Source organism: Aythya marila (genome assembly GCF_965140915.1).
Source record: "Aythya marila genome assembly, chromosome: 1".
Taxonomy (NCBI): Eukaryota; Metazoa; Chordata; class Aves; order Anseriformes; family Anatidae; genus Aythya; species Aythya marila.
The window spans coordinates 18,872,269-18,894,602 of NC_139042.1; the positions used below are offsets into that span (position 1 = coordinate 18,872,269).

Below are 22,334 nucleotides of genomic sequence, written 5' to 3' on the forward strand. Positions count from 1 at the left end.
ATGAAAGTGCATAACAGCCTAAAAGCAGGCAAAAAGTAGGTAGGAACAGTCTGTCCTTAAAACGGCAGAAGGACGCATGCCTTCCCCAAAGCAGTGTTGGTCTTGTGAGAGGACGTCAGTGATCTTCCTAAGGACTCCGAAGCGTGGCGGTGGGCTTTTGGTTTTGGTTTTCTTGCTCTGAGTTACAGCAATCAGGTGAGCAAGCACAAGCCTGCCAGAAGTACTGGTGCAGCACTAAAATTAAAGCCAACGTCCTGAAAATTTATTAAACCAAGTTATGAATACAACTTTCATATCAGTACTCGTTTAGAGTCTAGTGATGACTTTCATTCGGTAAATGGCACACAGGGAGACGGATTGGAAGCGGCTCGAACACACCACAAACCCAAACAGCAGCACCCACAGCAATAAGTTAAAGCAAATCCAATGCACTCCTTCACAGCAGTGAACAGCAGGCCAGACACCAGGGGGGAGAAAAAAGGAAGCACAGCACACACCAAGCTGCTGCCTTCTTCAGAAGACAACACGGGATCTGAAAACCCAAATTCGGTAATATCTGATAGATGTTAAGGTGAAAACGGCTGTTCCATGAGATTCAGATAGGAGAAAGAACAGCAGTTACACATCAGCCACAGTGGGTACCTGCAGTGCTTTTTGGAGAAGCCGATTTGCCTGGAATGATTCCCAACATAGGAAAGATTTTATTATTTAATTAACGAACCTCACGCTGATTGCATCATGTTTCATACAACTCCAAAACAGCACTCTCTTTAAAACCCAAAAACCTGTTAATGAATTGACAGCATTTACTAATCCTCATCAGGATGAGGCCAGTTACCAAATTATAGGTTAATGCTTGTATTCTGAACGGTTTTTTCTTCTTTCTTCTTACAGTTTAGCTTGATTTTTATTTTCCACAGCAAGGATGCAAACTTTTTACTTTCTTCGCCTCCTGCCCTCTTCCAGTTCACATCAGACCTCCTCCTTTGCTGATCTGGCAAGCTCCGTTTGGACCACTGAGGTTTCCTACTTTTTTTTGCTTATAATAAATGGCAATCAGTGAAGGAAAAACCCCAAATGCCAAAACCCCCAAACACCAACTTCGCCACATGCAACTGAAGCAAATGGAAATTTCTTAAAGGCAAAATTAACGGGTTTTGCATACACTTACAGAAACAAGTGTGAATAAAGGTTTTGTACCCAAGTCATTCAAGTTTATTCCAGACCTCAGATTTAAGGTAAAGTACTTCAATTTTCTACACGCAAGGCTCTTGGATACGCTGCTGTTTTTAATCTTGCCAAGCTGTTTTCAGGGATTTGCTCAAAATTACCTTAGATGTTTCCGTCCTTCACAAAAACATTCACTGAACGAAGCCAGGCCAATATAAATACCTTGTTGCATGAATTTTACTTTCAAAACCAGTAAAATTTTAGTGAGACACAGAGCCAAGGTGTACAGCAAGCTGTCACCACCACAGCTGTAGCATAGTTTTACTTTCAGGATTTTTGTTTTGTTTGTTTCGTTTCTAAACTTGTGAATGAATGAAAGTTAGAGGGGAACAAAACAAAATAGCTGTAGCTCTTCCAGATGCAATTACATTATAGCACATTAGGAACTGCTGCCTTTCACCAAACTTTCCCAAAATACATCAAGTGAGATACTACTGGATGTAATTTACACGAGACCCAATTTCAAGCTTGGAGAACATTTCTGTGCCCGCTAATCATGGACTGTTTACATTAAATCTGCACACAGAATTCAAGACCAGTATTCAAGACCAATATCAAGATCAGTATTGTTTCTGGGGGCACAAACACGCAATAACAGTGACCTGAAAAGTCACCATCAGATTTAGTTTTTATTTTTGGGGGGATGGAAATGAGAGTAATTTGCTTATATATTCACAGCCATTTCTGGTAGCTCACTGGAGCTCCCACATGAGATTCTCCTGTCATGCACCTGATCACATTTTTTCTGTTGATGGACAAACTTGTGCCTTAAATGCTGATATAAATCTAAAGTCACCCCATCAACTTTAACCAAATTACTGTTAATTCACACATCCAGAGAGCACAATCGTTAGCCTGAGTCTTCATAACGTTCCTGGGTTTGTTCCCACCATGAGGAGGCGTAACAAATGCTATTTCAGGGACTCATCACAGGTGGGATTTTAGAAAAATATAAACAAGAATACACACAAATCACACATGGCCAAACCAAAATAAAAGTCTTTAGTGGAAAACAATTTTATCCTCCTCCTGCTTATGGATCTTAAAAATACAGAAAGTGTTCATTTCAAAATTGAAAATTCAGTTGTGATAAGGCTTGATTACAGAGCCACTTCCCAAGTTTTATTGCAATAAACTGTGAAATATTTCTATGCAACTTCATATCTTCAACTGTACAGGTAAAACAATACTTGAAATTAACTAGCACTTCAATCCCTGCTTTTTTTTTTTTTTAATATATAAACTCAACATAGTACTGAATTATACATTTAAAATATTTACACGTTTGACTGACAGCAGTACTAGCATTTATTGCCTTAAAGCTGCATGTTCACTGCATGGAGGTTCCTCATTTTGCACAAAGGGAACAAGGAAAGGAGGAGAATCTTATTTTTCCTAATTATAAAATCTAGGGTAGCTCAAGGGGAGACTGAAGTGTGCTGAGGAATGCTATTAGAAAGTCTGTTTGCTTCTTAAAATCAATTTCAAGTATCAAGCTGTAATAGACAGGAACATAAATGGCATGGGTGGTATCTTTCATTTGAAGTGGGAAGGGTTTTCCCAATGTTTTATAAGAATGGCCTAGAAGGGCATGGATGACAGGACAGGGAAAGGGAAGAAACAGAAAAGCAGAACCTGCTTTAACTCACTGAGGAGAACAGAAGGCCAGAAACACCTTGTTTCTCAGTTCCTAGGGCACCAATCAATCTCATATTTTATTTTTTTCCCTCTACATTTATTTTTAAGACAGGTGAGAGCTTAAGGCTCTAGATCAAATCAGAGTTTGCTTCATGATTAGTGCTAGGAAGCATTAATCTCATTTACCACAAGGAGGACTAAAAACAAATGTAAAGGTTTTGGGGGGCCTGGCTGTTTACATCTCCATTGATGCCACTAGGCTTTAGTTGTATTGAGCAGAACTTGAGTGACTAGCAGAGGCATGGGAGAAATGAGAGGTGTTTGTTCATTGCAGAAAAACCTAAAAGAAAAGAAAAAAAGGCAAAAAAAACAAACAAAAAACCTACCACCACAAGCAGCACTTGTCACAAGTAGAGGCACCGAAGCCTGAATACCTAACGCCTGTCCTCTTTCTATTTAGACCACAACTGAGGCACCATGGTGGGGAATCACGTCTCATTGAAGAAGAAACCACCACTTTAACTGGCTGTAACTGAAGCAGCTGCAGCACACAGCGAACATTTCTGCACCGCCGTAATTCCCAGTCTCGTGGAATACCGGCCTGCCACTGCCTCTCCCATTTTATAATTATCAATCTTCTGTTTTCATCACAGTAAATCTTACACCTCACAAAACTAACAGTAAAATATTTAATATTTACAGAGCATTTCAGATCCTCAATGCATTTTATAGGCATAAGCTAATCCTCACAACATCCCTGTGAGGTAGGTAAGTATCATCACTATTTTTACAAAGACATGGATTCAGCGACTTGCCAAGGACCACGGAGGACCCAGTGGAAAAACTGATACAAAATTAGAGGAGCCTGGCTCCTACTCCTGCGCTTATATTCATCAAGCTACTTCCATAAAGAACACCCCTTCTCATGTAATTATTCAACTGAAATTACTTGAAGTGTTTTATAAAAGAAATGCTGCACTTGTGTCTCTGAATAGTTTTTACAGGTCACAAATTAGAATTTACATCACCTCCTAAAGGATTACATTTTAAACGGACAACTGACTGTTCTGAGCAAGCTTATTTTCTAGAACTACATGGCTTAAATACGAAGGGATCTACCCAAGTAAACACCGGGGCTTCAGCAAGTGCTACGCACTAACCACGAGGTGACTGCGATTCAAACCCCTCTCTTTCAACTTGCAGGATTTGGACATGCTGAGAAAACAAGTTTCTCGTTCCTGAGGAAAACAGTGAGCCCTTTATCACTGAACAGTGAAACGCAAACTTCTGGGCACTAAGATGTGGCAGATCCATGTGGTAACTCAGCGAAGGTAGTTAAGGCATAACGCACGTGAAAGTGGAAGGTTAATGCAGTCCACTTCTCCCTGCCCACGTGTATCTGTGCTTTCGAAGTCTTGAATTTCATGAACCAACTGAATGGTCATGCTAGCCAGCAACTAAATTTAAAGGCTGAACAACAGAAAATTATTACACCAGCATTGGAAACAGTTCTGATGGTGGGGGAAGGGGCTGGAGAAATGGGAAAGAAGCTACTTGCTTTCTACTGTCGGAATGAAAACACTGGAGCAACGATTTGCTTTAGCAAAAAGAACGTTGTGGCTAGATAAATAATATTTGTTACAATTCCATCATGCAGCATTTATAATTCCCTTCAAATTGCTTTTTCTTTCCTTTCAAGAAACAGGTGCCTTTTTGAAACCATTATTCACTTTGCACAGTGAATGGAAAAATCAATGCAGTGATGCTACCAACATTTCAGAACAATTATTTGAAGTCAGCTCTCGGGGTCTACTGAAAATGGTCTGTGCCTTTCCTGTGGACTTGAATGAGTTTTTCCATCTAGGTTTACAGCAACTGAACATGTAGAAGATCAATAGAGGTTTGTTTTGGATTTGGAAGGGATATATAAACCAAAAGATTAGGTAGAAGCAGCCACCTAGCCAGCAGGAGTATGAATTAGGAAAACTTATTCCTAGGAATCTTTTCAACAATTTCTTGGATGTCACCAAGTAGAGACATCTTTGCATTTGCTGTGAAAGAAACATAAAATGGCAAGGAAAGATCCACGTTGAACACACGAGAACAGAAGAAAGGAATTAAAACCAAGAAAGAATGTTGTTTAGCACAGCATTAAGCAGAAAAATTATACAACCCCCCTACTAGGACAGTTTCCCATTAAAATAGCATTGATTTTAAATTGAAGGGCAAAAGGAAGTTTTAAACAATCTTCAAAACTTGTCTTTGAAGGTAACATTCACACTTTAACAAGTTTTGATGGACAAAACATGCAGTGTGTCAGTGCTTGGTACACTGCAATGGGCCTGATTAGAGGAGTAATGGGTATGCACATCGCTTGGTTCTGAATACCATCTCAATTTGTACTCCCACTTACCAGTTACAATCCTCAAGAGAATTGCAAAATTTTAAATTTCATAAGTATTTAAAATACTGAGCCAGCTTTAGGACGAAAAAAGTGATAGTGGCAGAGCTAGTGGTAGAGAAAGTGGTGACTGGACTTACAAGTTATTCAGTCAGATCCAAAGAAGTTGAAGGTATTTGTCATGATCTCTTTGAAGACTCTGGGCTAGATACAGTCTACACCATGACCAACCAGCAGCTCTTACAGCCACTTCTGTTCCCAGGCTTTACTGCCCTTCATTTAAAAATAACAACACAAACCACAAAACAAACAAAAGTTTCACAACTGCTGCCCAATGTAATGTACGAGCCCAGAAGCAGTTTCGGAAAAATAGCAAAGATCTACACATGTTAAAAGAGATCGATCTGCTGGGACCGTTATCATTTCTGCAAGTGCACAGGCAAGAGATTTTTTGAAGAAATGCACTAGAGATTCAGGAAAAAAAATATTTAAAAAAGAGTGCAATACTCCTGTTCTAAAAAACGATGTGAATTACCTTAGAAATAAAATACTAGTTGGGAAGGTACATTACCTAACAAGTTTTGTAGTCACTTTTTAATGTGTAAATCTGCTCATTCACATAAATTAAGAGAGAAGTATAATGAAGAGGTGGCTTTTTTAGCCTTGTGGATCCATGCTTCAGAGAGGTATGGGTTTAACTGAGAAATAAAAAAAACTTAGGTCACTTATAGCACAGTATTACAGATCTGTCTTTTTAAAATTCTGGCTATTGTGACTAATTCTGAGATGAACAGCTGCAGAATGGCACAGAGTTGCAAACATGATGCTATACAGAGCCACGTAAAGGTGTATACTGTACATTTTATATAACTTTAAAAAACACATGGGAAACATTCAACAGCATAATCTAACAGAGGTCTTCAACAAAAGGGCCAACTTCTGCCTCCATGTATTTCCACAACAGATGTTTTAGTAGACATGCAACATTTGCGTTTGCTTCAGTTCCCTCTGGTGCACGACGGGAGATGAAATAGGCCTTGCTTTTGTGTTCGTGTGCTACTCTCCCTTGTTGGTCCACTATACTCAGGGCACTGTTCTTTGCTGTTGTAATAGCTAAAGTGCTGATATAAAAAGGATGAGCAAGAGCAGAGCAGCTGGGATGGCTCTGCAGAAGTGGAGCTAGATTCAGCAAAAAAAACAACCCTCCCCATAGCACTACACATCCCAATTACCTTTCTCAATTGGAGTCAAGTAAGCGTGGCCCTTGAGTGAAAGGGTTTGATGCCCCTGTTCTGGCATAATTGTTTTAGCTAATGCCCCAACTTTAAAATGATTGCAAGTCAGGAATTTACACCTTTTGAGTTGTTATTGCTTAAGCAAACAGTTCAGTGTAGAAATACATTGCAGTTGCGTGCAACCTGGATATGATTCAAAACAGATACTGAAAGTAAAACTACACGTGAACCTTGCGTTAGACACTCGATTCCAAAATGACACGTGTCAACAGGAAGGGCTGCAACAGGCACACAGCAGCTTAATGCCAACATCCTAAACCAACGCTGACGAGTCAAAACTTGCCTTAAATTTCTTAAGTATATGAACTTCTTTTTTTCTCTTTTAAATTAAGGCAATGAAATGGCTACAGTTCCTAAAGTTCGCTTCTAGGGGAACAAAAATATACACCTTCTTTCTTCTGAACTTTAGGCAGCAGAACGTAATGTAAAAACCTGCATTACAAAAACACGCAATGTCAGGTTGATATAGAAAAACAAAACTAAACACGAGTTAAAATACCATTTGGTTATTTTTTTCCCCATTGGAACACAAAACTCAAACTTTAGAGAGGAAAAAATAAAGCTTAAAATCAGCGAAACTGTTCAGAGCTTTTTATGCATCTGCATAAAACTCTAACATGATTCTGGGTAGAAAAAAAATCTGCACGTTTATCTGGCCACTCATTTTAAACCAGTGGGGGGGAAAAGGCACTGAATTTATTTTTCATTGTGCCCATATCTGTTTGCACATATATGGAAAAAATTTCAATTCAAATTTTCTGTTCATTCTCTCCCACACACAAGGATGACAGATTGCAGCTAACACATAATAGCAGAAGCTGATTCAAAGTTGACCTCTCCTATTCCACTGTGTTATGTTCTAACTTCCAGGCTCTCTAGAATCTGAGATGGCTGCAAAGAACCCAGAGACAGGTACAAGATTTAGTCAGCATTCAGCATTTCTCAGTGCATTTTGCAGAAAGGGTCTAAATTAGGCATAGAGTTTTGTTGTTTATTTTACACAGAGAAGTCCACCAACATTTGCCATAAATTCTTCTAAACTCTTTAAGAAGGCCATCTTCTGCTTACGGTCCAGTGTAGGAGGAGTGCTGCTTGCAGTAAGCTTGTTGAAGGCATCTGCTAATCGCTGGTAAATTACCGGATCTTGTTGAGTTGATAGCAATGTTTCAACTAGCTCTGAATATTCAGCCTGTTAAATAAACACAAGACCTATTAACTTAAAAAAAAAAAAAAAAAAAAAAAAAAAAAAAGGCAAAAAAAGCACAATATATACAGCTTCTCTCATCAGGACAAGATCCAGAATTAAAAGCTGAAAAGCTGTGACAGAAAACTCTCAGTACCTCTCCACCTATTATTCAGTTTCACCAACTAGCACACTAGAAGCAACTACGGACTTGCAGCCTTTCACCTTCTCCAAAACAGATAAGTCTTTCAACTAGACCAGGTTTTAAGTCTTCTGAGCTTGGCCACAGTCCTCTGAAGTGCAAAGTAAGAAAACCTTAAGCATTCCCTTCAAAGTCCTTCCTGCCTTTTAGCATATGCTCATTCACATAAATGGCACTTATCTTCCTTCACACCTGCCCCATGCTCAGTGTGCCATACCAACCCTTTCCTCCCACAGTTTTCCTTTTTTCTAGATTCCCTTCCCTTCCTTAGGACAGATGGCTTAGATTCCTTTCTAAGAGTTTCCCACTTATGCTTACTCAGACAGCAATAGAAAACAAACAAACATGTTAAGCAACTAGAAAGAGAGTAAAAGTTTGGTTGAGGGTTTTGAGAACAGTAAAATGATTGCTGTTCAGAGTAACAGGCTCCTCCACTGCTGCAGGGAACAGGTAGCTACACACAGCTCCTAAAGAAGACTTAACAGAGACTATGGAGGCTGGAGCAGCAGGGGATGAGAATCTGTCACCATCCCGGGGGTGTTCAACGAACGGTTGGACGTGGTGCTTAGGGACATGGTTTAGTGGGTGACATTGGTGGTAGGGGGGTGGTTGGACCAGATGATCTTGGAGGGCTTTTCCAACCTTTGTGATTCTGTGATCCTATGATCATTTTGGAGGTTTTGAAGACACAGCTGGGAAAATCCCTGAGCAAACCAATCTGAATTCAGCATTGACCCCACTTTGAGCAAGAAGTTGGACTACAGATCTCCTGAGGGTCCCTTCCAACCTGAATGATTCTACAATTTGGCAAATGCACAGTAATTAACCATTCTCCATCAAAAAGTGAGTAATGTTCAGGGTTCTTAAGTGTTTAAATGTCATACCTGATGCAAGCACACTAATGTGTAGAATGCTTCACCTGCTGCAGTTGTCATTTCTGTATTGTGCTTCTGAAGTACCAGCATATCAAAGACCATCTGAAATCACAAACCAAAAGCTGTTTCAGAAGTGTAAACTTAACTTCCTGCTTTATAAACACCTGCTGTTGAACCTCATATCTTCACTTCCAATAATAATGAATGTGTATTCACAAACATCCAAGATTTTGGTTTGCTTCCTTCTTTTTTAAATTTAGGCATCAGTAACTGTAAACTAAATTATTTTAGAAGTTGAGCTTTGGCTTACTGGCACTAATTCATGCCTCAAAGCACTGAAACCTATTGTTGATTTATATGTGGTCTTCAAAGAGAAGCAACATCTCTTGTATTTTTCAACAAAAGCTGCAAATAACTCAGAGAAAGAATGAAGAAAAGCTTTTGCTCTTCCAGTAAAACCAGGAGTTTGTTCCTTAAGTTTTGGAACCTCCTACAGTTCACAGAAAGTCAAACAGGGAATAGAAAATAAGAATGATTTTAAAACTTCACTAAAATAGTGAAAATTTGAGAAAAAGGCAGAAGACTATGTTAAGCTAGAAGAAATAAAGAGACAAATAAAATTATTTAAGGTGTTTCTTATTCTCTTAGCTTCACTGATGTGAGCTCTTAATAAGAAGTCCTCAAAGTCTGAATGTCAGTTCAGTAAGAAAATATGTCTTAAGCAAAACTGAAGTATTTACTGCAATCAGGAGAGACAAGTATACAAGTTCCCCAATTACTTCTTGTCCCCATTAGCAATTAGCAAGATGCTGGCTGCTATTAGATTAATTGGAAATTTAATGAGACAGAGGGGATGGTTCTTAAAGGAAACTGACAAGTATGACAGTGGATTAAGAAAAAAAAAGCTTAATTTATTGGATAAATTGAATAAATGGCAGCATTTTCCTTTCTTTATAGTATACCCAATTATGCTCGCTCTTCTGCCTCTTGTTTTAGTACTCTACCTAGCCTTTTATTTGGCAGCTTTTTATTTGACAGCTTTCACAGTAAATTTAAGTGGTGAAACTGTCAGAGTCATTCTAAAACTCAAGTACAGAGCATAAATAAAAATAAATTGCATTCTGAGGTGCTCAGATTTTTTGCTGAATGGTGAAAAGTCATTTTCTCCTCTACACCTCTATCCTTTGCAACATAGTCCAATGTCTCTGGTCCTCCATGTTCTTCTTCCAGTGCCAGTTCTTTAGGTAAGAGGTTGTTTCTTTGTGTGTGATGCTCATTAATCTAATCAGATATTATCACTATTTGGTCTCTTGACACCACCTGTATGCAAAACCAAAACAAAACATAACCCAGAACACAGTTGTCTTACCTTAAGAAAGTGCCTTGTTGCTAGAAAGAGAGCTGAATCTGTTTCTTGTGCTTTTGCACACTGTTCTGCTAATGGTGTTACAGCCTCCAGACAGAGCTGGCAAACCTCAGAACTCATTCTGGTAACAGGCATTAAAGAATCAATGTCAAATTTCAATGAAATTGTGGCAAAACTTCCCAATGGCATCACTACAAAATACTTTAAATGCTTCTATATTTCAAGATGTTACTTCACTATAAAGCTGTTAATAAAATAAATTTAAAAAAATAAAATAAAGCGGGAAAAGAACAGCAACTTTGTTGCTTTCTTTTATTAGCTACATACCCTAAAGTAACATAACCCTCTCTGACATAACATTTTCAGAAAGAGGCCCTTATGGTCAAGCTCATCTGTTTCTGACACGTGCCACAGATTAGTGAAAATGGTACTCCCATTAGAAGAGGGAGAGCCCATTGGCAACGTGACAGGAAATGCTCTGGAGCCAGCCCAATAGAACAGCAGCAGTGTTTTGTATTACCAGCTGAGAAACTAATTCAGGAATGGCTTTGGGATACCAGCTGAAGGCTTATGAAGTTACACACTCTGAAGTGAAGTAATGGAGGAGGCAGGAATGGGTGCCAGAAAAAACTTACACGCTAAACCACTTAAACACTGCATTCAAGCAACAAGTCAGAGGAAATTCAGCTAGCACTGGAATCTCGATAGACACTACAGTGAAACTCTCAGTTGGCAAAGAGCAGAGAGGAAGAGTTGATTATGGACATGTACCTATAGATACAAAGATTGATAGGGAAGGAAAAAATGCAAAGAAAAAGAATCAAGGCTTAACATGTCTTTATAAAATAAACTAAGATTTTTAAACACTCTCAAAACTCTGTAAAGGATACGATGACATCCCTAACTCCAGTGAGTACATCAGGCTCTTAAAGAGGTCCTCTGGAAGTTGTGGAATTTTCTCAGGGAATATCTCACAGATGAAAGTGATTAATTTGTAATATTGATTACACAGGGATGGAAACTGTCAAAAGAAAAACAAGGTCATTTTAGAACCACATAGCTCTATCCTGATGTTATTTCCACCTGTATGAAGAGACAGATCTGATGCTTTCCACTGAAGAAGAACAGAAAATTCTAGGCAACAACCTCAGTCACCAGTGGCTACAGCCATATCAGCAAAAAGCATGGTGCAATAAAAGCAGCCCACTAAAGCAGAGATGTTTAAATTGATGGCAGGTGTCCAGTATCTACTCCATACAAAATCATGGAGTTTTACTTCACACAAGAGCAAGTCTAGTCCTTTGGAATAAAAGCCTCATTAGCATTTGGAGTACAAGAGGGGTGCTCCTAGGGCACATCCTGACTTGGTTTCATCTAAAATGGATGTAGCTCCCAAGCTCAGTGGGTGCTACCAGGTGAGAACCAAAGCCTATTAAGAGGGGACAACTGAGGTACCCTTCCGAATTGTTCCCCTGACTCAAAGTAAATATTAGCACAGTGTAACTCAATGAAATACTGCCATTTGGTTGTTTCAGATTTTACTGCTCTACTGACAACCTGCTGTCTATGACATGAAAGCATCGCAAAAATAATTAGAGTTGCAATTTGCTCCCAGATTTTGTTTTGTTTTGACTAATATCACTGCTGATGCTTCCTGTCACATTTCTGACACTATCACAAAAAGGATTCCACAGGCCATGTTTCAGGGTTGGCTAATTGTTAATCCGCACAGACTTGCTTTTAGAGGGAAAAAATATTTGTTTAGGCCTTTCAAACATGCATTTCTACAGGTTAAAATACTTATTTTCTAATGGTATCTATAACTAGAGAAGCTATTTACTTTTTTAAAAGCCTACAAAATCTAACTCGTGGAGGTGAAGTGCAATTTAGAACCCATTTCCGGGAATTCATTACTATAAACCTTTCATATTTGAGCAGTTACATGTGAAAATATACTTACCTTCAGCAGATCCTGGGACATTAGAGGCAGAACTAGATTAACCCCATATAAGACAACATCTGCTGCCGATACAGATCTATTTGTGGCTTGTCCAGGCTCATGTCCTCTAAATACTTCATCTGTAGAAAAGGTAAAAAAAAAAAATATTTTTTATAAGAAGAGGATCAAATATATTGAAGAGTCACATTTCTTTGATTAAGACATTTTTAATGATAGGACTATCACACTCTTCCCAAACGAAAACATGAGGCACTGTATTAAAATAGAAACTTAAGTGAGTAGAGACTGCCACATCACTCTATATTTATATTCATTAGGACTAAGCGTTTCATAATCACATGTACCAGATGGCATACTAACCAGAACACTTCAGATACTTTGAGAGCTCCCTTCCATTACAGAATGGAAGGAAACTCTCTTACACTTGTTTCTAGTGGTATCTGCCTCATGCTTGCACAAATAGACAGTGAGCAAATTATAGCATTTCTATATTTTCTGTAAATTTCTATATAGTATACATTATAATACATACTTACATGAATTTCATAAACACAGAAATAAATGGAGGAAGTTAGTAAACAAAAACCTGCAATTTAGAACTTGCCAAGTTTCTCCAGTTCCTGTTCAGACCTGTACTTCCCAGCGACTAGCAATGACCTTACTTTTATAATTCTTCCATTAAGTTAATTATAGTGACCAGAGAAGTTTCAATACATTTGATATCTGGGTATTATGTTTAGGTAGTATTCAGTCCTTAGTTTCACTTTTTTTTTTTTTATTTTTTCCTTTTTACAGCATTTTTGATGCTTCTAACAACCAAAGTCTGACGTCACAGAGAATGTGTTAGATGGCATTGAGATGCACACTCGATGGACAAAGTCTAATTTTGGTTCTGTATTTTTGTGTTGTACATACACAACAGAAAAATGAGACAGATGCAATGAATTTCAGAGCACAAAGTTCCCTCTCCTTCAAGCCTTAGAACAGCAGTGAAAAAGATCAAAATCATGTAGGCAGATTCAGTTTGTTGCTGAGCAAGTTTTCTGTGCAAACTGAACAGGACATGGTAAGAAATAAATAATGCAAATGTGTTTTAACTTTTTCAAAAGCAATATAACACAGCTAAGCTAGAGGTGGCAGATAAAATTGCATTAGTCCTAAATATGAAGTGGCAAAGATACACAAGAAAGCAACAGGCTGGGAAAAAATAAAAATAAAATAAAAAACCCAACCCATACCTACATAGCATAACACATATTCTGTGAATGAAGAATACAGAAAAGCCTCAAACTTGATAGAATTTTCATGAGCTCAGCATTTCACACAGTTAGGATCTTGTACTACAAAGACAACTCATCTGCTCTTGCAGTAATTTGCTAATCTGATTTCTCTGTAGTTTCTGCAACTTCATGTTCTGACGTGCAGCATTCATTTTTTAAGTTGCTGTTGTCAACATGCCCTATTTATTTTATAAGAACAATAATTATTTCTGAATACTGGAAGATGTGCCATACTGTGAAAAGTTCTTCCTTTGCTACTTGCACAATAAATAATTTCCATATCCTGATAAAGCCTAAACTCAAGTTTCCAATTTACCTAAACTGAACTCATGCCCTATGATGTTTTTTTGATTTTTTTTTTTTTTTTACCGTTTTAGAATACGAATTATGGCTCGTCAGTTACCAATTCCTCCATACCTGTATCACTGAAATCTATGAATTCTTTTGAAAGAAGATTAGTCAGAAGCTCCATTATAAGGAGGAGATCCTGGTACTGATCTTCTTCTGCTGTAACATCTATCCGTTGCCGACCTAGATTATTCTTGGAATACACCTGGAGCAGAGTTAGGCAGGCCTCATACAAGTTCATGGCTTTGGCCTAGAAAACAGCATCAGATAACAAGAAAATTGTGTATGTTAAAAGTGACACCCTTTGTTTTAAGATGGTGCTACATGGTTGATGATACCTGAAGATTGTAATTGCAGTTATACTACCCATTTTCATAACAACTGCACACAGAATCATTAAGGAAACAGCCATCTTCAATACTGAGGACACCTACAGCCATACATTTACGTGCTACTGACAAACATTATAACATTACTTTCACCAATTCCTCAATCTTAAGAAAAAAGAGTGGCTTGTGCCAGGCTGGCACATCTCACTGGTCTTGCAATCTAGATTAAAATTATCAACAAGATCCCAAAGGGACTCACTTTTGCTATCAAAATTTGGAGCCATAATACCCTCTGTGCATACACATATTGAAGTAGGCTTCTCCTAGATGCAAAAGCCATTGCTTCTGGATGCAAAAGTAAAATTAGCCAATAGTGCAAAAATGTAAGCAGCCTGCATCAACTCATTTTACCCGATAATTTCTTGGTAACCATTATGCACTGTTTAGGACCAAAGCAGCATCTCTGTGGTATGCATTTGTCACATAAAACAGTGCTGCAATTCTGCTAGACAAGCCTTCAGAGAAGTTTGGTACGGTTAAATAAGCATTCAACATGGTCTGTACTCTTGCCACCCCTTCACGTTAAGGCTGGTGATGAATTATGGTCAAGTTTATTGCTAAAAGAACAGTCTAGACATCCTGCTTTTAATCTTTGGGAGTGTATGTTTTTAAACAAAGGAATTCCTCTAGCAGATGTGACCAGCTAGCATTTATTTCTATATAGACAGAATAGTGATGTAAGCATACAGAGTTTCTTTCTGTATAGAATACAAAAATTTCTCTGCTATTTTGTACAATACATGCGCACACACACACACACACACACACTTCTCCTCCTTCCCCTCTTGGTTGTATTTACCTCTCCAAGATAGCAAATTTGTTTATGTGCAACTTCAACAAAGACTTCTATTATGAGATTAACAGTCTCTGGTGTGTTTTTGTATACTTCCATTAATCCAATGCAATTATTAAGGAAGTCCATTAGGAAATTAAAGAGAATTGCTACATTATCAATCTGGGTAGCCTCAGCAATGCCACAGAGTGCTTCCAACGTAGCAGTGATCTCCTGTTTCACTTCCTCCTCTTGGCAGATCTGCTGAAAGTTTTCTTGGTTTATCACATTCAGGAATCGCTGCTGAAGTGGCTGAAGAACCTTAATTTTTTTTTTGAAAAGTCACAGTAAGATAAGTATATTATTACAAGAATGAAATTTGAGGTTTAAGTAATTTAGCAAGCACATGGGTTGTTTTTAGCACAACAGTACAAGAAGCATCAATTCCAGTTTGCAATGGCACAATTACGTTATTTTCTGTCACATTAACATAAACTGAAGTGATAATTAGTGATTCTCATTATCCACCATCACCTGCAGGTTGGTTGCAAAACGAGCACCTCCATAAATATTTAATATTATTTTGTAGTGCTTAAACAAATAACAAGGACTTTCTCTGAGTCACATTATTTGATTGTTTTCCAGGTTCAGCATTAGCAACAAAAGGTCAGCAATGAAAGCATTAATTAAAAATCATATTCACAATTACCTTTGTCTTATTACAATTCTTGGTAGTAAAATTTCTCTTATAATCAGCCTATGTGACTGCATTTGTAAGCTAACCCAGTTTGAACCCATTTAGACATTTCCATAAAACAGTTAAATGTTTTTCCCCAATTATTTCCAGTACCTTACCCTCAATCACTAACTTCGTAACTTTGCTAATGAAAATAAGCTTCTCTCAGAAGGCCAGTGCTTTTCAAACTTCAAGGCTAATGTGGTGTAGCTGAAGTGTGATCAGGAAGCATTATAGCACCAACCTTTCCAGTATTAAATATCTGAGCACTAATGGAACCAGGGCACAGAAAAGCTGGTTGAGGAGCTTCATTATTTTTCACATTAGTCTTACTCACTGTCATTATTGTTAAGTGAATAAATGAATAATTCATAAACACTACCTAATTAAAATAGACGAAATGGCACAACTCTGATGAAAGGCCTTAACCTTTACAAAAGGTCTCTTTCAAGTGTACTGCTAGACTGGCTTATTTCATGAATCCCCAAGTAATTTTGAGTTATTTCTGTTTAGGTAGTAATGGTTTAGGTATCATGGACAACACCAATAAGCTGCCAAAAAATTACGGCCCCTCAAAGAAAGAATCATTAAAAACATATTGGTATTATATGTTTGAAACCTAAAGATTTTGTATGAGCTGAGTTTGCATCACCATAAAATTCCCTGAACTAACTTCAAACTTTGTTTGTATTACTTGCAAAAATGAAGATAACAGAAGCATCAAAACAGCTTACCTCTGTCCAGTATTGTTGTTTTGTTTCTGTATCCATATGAGCAAAACCTCCTAAAACTAAAGCTTTCATTAGTGTTCTCTGCACAGAACTGGACAAATAGTGAAGGGGAGGGCTTCGCCTTGCAAATTGTTTAGCTAAATTCCACCAGTTTTCACATTGAATAACTAAGTTTGCCCTAGAAGGGGGAAAAACATTTTGATTAAAGAAAATACTCCAAAAAATTGTATGAACAGAGTGCATCAGGCTGCTAGCATTTGTCAGAAGATTTTTATTTTTATTTTTAAATTTAATTCCTTGATTGTAAGGCTAAATTGCCTTTTGACTTCCATCTTATTAATGTCTCAACCATAAAATTTCTGAAGTGTATACTCTGAAAGTAGCTCAATTCATATGGGAGAAAAGCAGGGAAGTACTTAGTTTTACACACAGACAGACACACACACAGTTAATGGATATATTGCATGGATTATTAAAAGCTTAGTCTCATTATGTCATGATAAAATAAGCAGTTTATTCCAAAACTAGCTCCTGTGTTTTTTATTTATCTTAAAAAGAATTTCCTCAAGCATTTCGCTCCTCAAACTTCAGTCTTTCAGACTGAATGCATGATTGCATGTCAATTCACAGAAGCAAAACATTCAAGAATTTTCTTCTTCATAGTTTGTAATACCAAAGAAGTTTCTGAAATTTGTCTGAACCCACCAAACCCTATTTATTTTTTTCTTTAAAAGGTTTATTAAGCATATTTTATACTGGTTTAGCCAGTATCTGAACTCAATCTGAAACAAAAACAAACAAACATAAAAATCCTTGCAATAAGAGTGGAGACCCGGAGAATTTTCCTTTCTCACTGTTTGTGTGAGGCACAAAGGTAGGGGAAGGAGAGTGCACTGATAAATAATAATAAAGATTAGGTTAACATTTTGTCAAATCTAGGTCTCACTCCTCACTTTGTCAGACAAGTTTTTCCTCCATTTATAGCACGTTACTAAAGTAATTTGACTTACAGAGACATGAATATAAAGTGCCCCATATCTGGATTATTTTGGCCAAAAAAATTTAAAGGAAGCAAAAGAAATTTTTTGACTTCCAGAGGTGTAGCAACTTACCGCTCTCTCCTTTCCACTAATGTTACTAGCAGTTGTACAGTATCATTTGCAAGGTCCTGCTCTGAACTCCACACTGCCAGGTTACTGATCACTTTTTCTAAAAGGTAACCCACAATCCACTGGGAACCCTCAGTATCAGCACCAAATGCTGTACTAAATGGCAGACTTATCTATAAGAAAAGCATTAAAATGAGTGAGTTTTACAGAAGGCAGAACCCCAAAGTGTATGGTAATCAGTCAGCAAATTCTTTTCAGGCTGTCACTTCTTCCCTACTTAAAATACACAAAAGTTACATAGACGAAGGCAAAGAATACCTGTAACAGAAAAATCTTTGCCAAATTTATCTTGCAATTTTAAGCACAACACCTAAAAGAAAGAAAAGTTTCAACCTCATCACAATATCAGGTTTAAGTATGTCTAGCTTTTAATGCCAAGGAAAGTTCAGAAACTTTAAAAATTAAGAGAAAGATCCCAAAAAATCATCTCCCGAAAGTGTTTCCATTAATTTATGATGAAACTCCTCAAAATTAAGTGATAAAATAACTGGAAATAAGCCTAGCTCTTGATCTAGTTTGAATCTTGTAAGAACTTCTTTTCATCACAGTCTTTTCTACATCTGCTTTCTGCATTATTCTTTCAATCTACGCAGCTTTTAGGAAAGATGTCACATTCTGGTCCTGGTACATTAAAATATGCTTCCTTGAAATTGCCTTCTTGCCTATCTTCAGAAAAAAAGTGTAAGAGGGAAATGCAAAGACTCTGTAATATTTGTGCAGGGGCTTCCTGTCAGCACACCACCACCATCTGAAATTATAAAATTCATAATATATACCTGACTGAGCATAAGATTTAAAAAAGAGGTGTTCAACCACTTTCACATGCCAACAAAAGCTGAATGTGTACATTTCTTAGATACCATTTTTCATGCTCTGCAACTGATGGCTTTGCTCTGCTGCAAGTACAAGTTGAATAATGTAATTCTAATTCATTACAAGTCTTCAATATTCCTAACTTTGTTAACGAGGGGTCTCCTGAAGCGTTAGTATTCTTAGTTGCTTCAGTAGTGGAAACAAGGGGAGGAGGAGGCGGCTTCCTTCTCAGAAGTTAGAGCCAACAGGACCTTCTCATGAGTGGCCTCCATTAGCTAGCTGGAGTATCGTTAGTTGTATAAGCAAAATCAGGATCAAGGTCTAATCATGATTAGTGCTTTCCAAACATGATAAAATGTTGCCCTTTAGGAAGAACACATCATAGATATCATGATATATACAACGAGAACATATGAGAATAGGGAGAGGAGAGAAATTAACATGATTTTAGCTTATATATACCACCTAGTGATGGTGCTAGATATTTAATTCAGAATCATGACCAGGTTACTCAATAAGTCATCCATCAAGGGCAACCACTGTATTGAAGTTGAACTGTAAGATCTGATATACCTTAACAAATTGCTGTGATCTGTGAGTTTCACCCACTAGACAACCTGAGAGCATGTTATGCTATTCTGTGATGCCGCTAGCTACAAAAATCACATTTATACCAAGATGCACAAAAAGGGTTCCCTAACAACTTATATTTCTAATGGAAAAAAAAAACAAACAACATCTACTTTCAAACAATTTAAAAACCAACCCCAAATACAACATTAAAAATGCTTTATCACTGCACCTTAGAATAGCTATACTGACATCTGCATTCCAAGGATATTGTTGCTAATACTCACCAACTCATTCATAAAGGTTATATCCTTACCTGATCATACAACTTTTCATCCACCAGGAGGTAAGTCTTTGCCCAACGCTTGAGGAACCATACAATATCTTTGCCCATCTGTGGGCTCAGAAGGTGCGTGAGATTTGCCCTTATTGCTCGAGATTCTACTTCTGACACTCTTAAAATAGCCGATAACAACCTGCAGATTTAAAACACAATAAGGATGTTGAGTGTTCTTTGGAGAAGTAATGTGACTCTGTGAAACGTTTTTTTTTTTTTTCATGAAATATGAGGAAGGAACAAGATAATGAAGTATTTCAACTCTAACAAAGTGAAGAGCAGTTAACTTGTTTCTTTAAATGCAAGGAGAGAGACAAAATGGCAAATACCCTCCACAAAGTCAGAACATAAGGTGGTCTTTGACATCAAAAATACTGCAACAGAAGAATCCTGACAAGCACTCTGACTGATTCTCCCTTTCCTGCATCAACCACCTTCTTCGTTACAAATTGTGGCCTAATCATGCAGCTTTTGCAGCATGATATAGCTAGAGCAATGTCCAGTTATTTCTTACTTTTTCATTGCCACAGAGAAACAATATGATGTAGCAGACCACCAAGTGATTGCATTAATACACTCAGTCAAGAAAAGTATAATATTAGCTTTTACAGTATCTCAATTAACTTTGGTAAGAATTTGCAAGTCCTCAAGGAATTTATGAGTTGATGGTGGTGTATTTCTGGTTTTAATCCCATCTGCACTAAGACACTGCAATCAGAAATTCTGGTTGTTGACCAGTTCTTGTAGCTGCCAGGATTGGCATCAATGACCGGTATTCAAACCTCTACATGTGTTAGCCCATGAAGCACTTAACTGCCCACGAAGATCCATTTTTCTAACCTTTTCCAGCAGAAAATGTTAAGTACACAAGTAATCCTGGGTGAACAATATTTCATGCCAATAAAAAAAATAATTGAATTGAGACTTCTGAGTACTGAAGATTAAAACTGAGGACTCTTTTGTGGGCCTTCTTGCAAAAAGAGAACAGAAATCCCTTATGCTTTTCCTTAAATATGTTAATAATAATATGTGTACGTAAGGGGCAACAACTCTCCCCCCACCGAAGACCAAAGCTGCTACGGCCAAGCTGAGGCAGTAAGTCATGGCCAAAGAGAAGCTCACTTAAGCTTTGGAAAGCTCTTGCTTGAACTGCACATGTGCAGAATACATTATAGATAAAAAAAAAAAATGATACCAAACTAGGCGATGTATTGCTTTAAAAACCAGTGGTTTTTTTTGTTTTTTTTTTTAGTATTTTGAGTCATTTTAAGGACTTTCTGTAACAAACAGATCAAAGACAGGTTTTCAGTAGTGATAAAGTATTTCTATTTATTTTAATAGGTAGATCATGTCCTCAATTACAACTATTAGGTCATCAAGCTAGTCATTTCTGCTATCCCATCTCGACTGAGTTTTATCTGTTTAGATGCCATACTTTTTCTTCCCTTCAGTCCCACCCCCAGGTCAACATGACTTGAAGCATCATCTGTAATTACTCTGCCTATCTCTACCCTAAGAAAAAAAAAATATATATATGTAACTTCATCTTTTCTGTCTTTTCTTTTATAGCATTGCCTTAATAGGCAATAAAACCATTCTTATAAGTTATTTGCCTTTACTTTAAGACTATTTAAAAGAGACATTTCATTTCCAATGTTTGGTGTTTGCATATGTCTTTTTTTCTTTTTCATTTCATAGAAGTCCATTTATGTTCTCACTTCTCTGAAAAAGCATTTAACATACTTAACACACGATGCATTCTTACCTAATTACAGAATCAGTTCTGTTGTACCCTGGGATGGAAGAGGCCTTTTCTCCTGGAGATCCCAGAATTTGAAGCGTTGTGTTGATGTCAACCTCAGCTGAATGTTTAATGGAGTATTCCATTACTTCTGGAGGTATTAGCGGAGTCTCTCCCTGAGTATCATTAGCCAAGAGGTAGCCTTACATTAAAAAAAGAAAGAATGATCACAACTTTCTACCCTAGGTTAACTTAGAGCTTTTTGATTAGTCCACTGGATTAACTGCAGACATCACACCAGAAGCAAATGTTTACACAACTCCTGACTAACACTGATTAAATATGTATAATTAACTTCAGAATCTATAAAGCAATTCTGTAAAAAAGAACCTAAAGTGAAAGTAAACTAATGCTGAAAAATAAATGACCGTATTAAATAATAAAAGAGGGAGAAGAGCTTTGCTTCCTGTGAAAGACCAACAGCCAATTCAGGTACCTGAAAAAATATTCTACAACATTGTGGTCACTTTCTTCTCGTTCAGTTATGTGATAAAAATTGTTCAATTTTACAGCTTCCTTACTGAGTCCATCTCATCTGGGACTTTTGCTCTGCTAATATTTCAAGTCTATAGAATCTTTCAGACACCAAACAAACGTGCTATAATAAAGTTTTCCTTGCATAGCAACAACAGATCAGGTAAAGCAATGGTTTTCACAGTAAAATACTCTGGTGTCCAGATAATTGATATTAATTCCAGATTTAGTCATAGTTTTCAGTGTCTGATCTCACAGTATTCTGAGCTACAAATATAAACTTCATCGTACAGCAATACAAAAATATTATAAACACATTTATGCCAACATCTGAGAGCAACTATAACATCAGACATTCAAAAAGACCCCACAAAATATTTCATAAAGTATACATTTCTCCTAATAAAATACAGACACTGTCTTAGCTGATGTTATGCTTTGCAAGCAGATGTAAGATAGTTCCATCTAAAAATCAAAAATACGAATGTTCTGAACTCAGGTTCCCTGAAACACAGCAAAAAGCCAGGACATGGATCATCAGTCCTGAGAGATTCTGGAACTTACTTGACTCTTTGCACCACAAAGTAACACTGCTATCCTGATCTCATATGGATTCCCTTCAGTCACGTGAGACAAGGCAATATAACTGAAACCATGAAGGCTAAGTTCTTGAATAGGTGGATCTCAGAAGTCTATGACAAAATTACTTGTGGGAATTTCCAAAGGACATACCTCATAAAAAGATTACACTGATCTTTTACAGA

At 37.3% G+C, this 22,334-nt stretch overlaps 1 protein-coding gene across 1 annotated transcript in view; it reads right to left on the reverse strand.

Annotated features, from left to right (window-relative positions):
- Positions 1-2,211: 2,211 nt before the first annotated feature.
- Positions 2,212-22,334, reverse strand: part of XPO4 (exportin 4) — a 77,985-nt gene continuing 57,862 nt past the window's right edge. The window contains exons 13-23 of the mRNA XM_082751823.1: positions 21,061-21,238; positions 19,275-19,434; positions 17,519-17,688; positions 16,410-16,584; positions 14,967-15,260; positions 13,848-14,028; positions 12,151-12,269; positions 11,081-11,211; positions 10,194-10,311; positions 8,834-8,926; positions 2,212-7,753 (exon numbers count right to left, since the gene is read on the reverse strand). Coding sequence (XP_082607949.1) covers positions 7,556-7,753; positions 8,834-8,926; positions 10,194-10,311; positions 11,081-11,211; positions 12,151-12,269; positions 13,848-14,028; positions 14,967-15,260; positions 16,410-16,584; positions 17,519-17,688; positions 19,275-19,434; positions 21,061-21,238 — 1,817 coding nt within the window. The 3' untranslated portion in view covers positions 2,212-7,555. The remainder of the gene's footprint in view (positions 7,754-8,833; positions 8,927-10,193; positions 10,312-11,080; positions 11,212-12,150; positions 12,270-13,847; positions 14,029-14,966; positions 15,261-16,409; positions 16,585-17,518; positions 17,689-19,274; positions 19,435-21,060; positions 21,239-22,334) is intronic.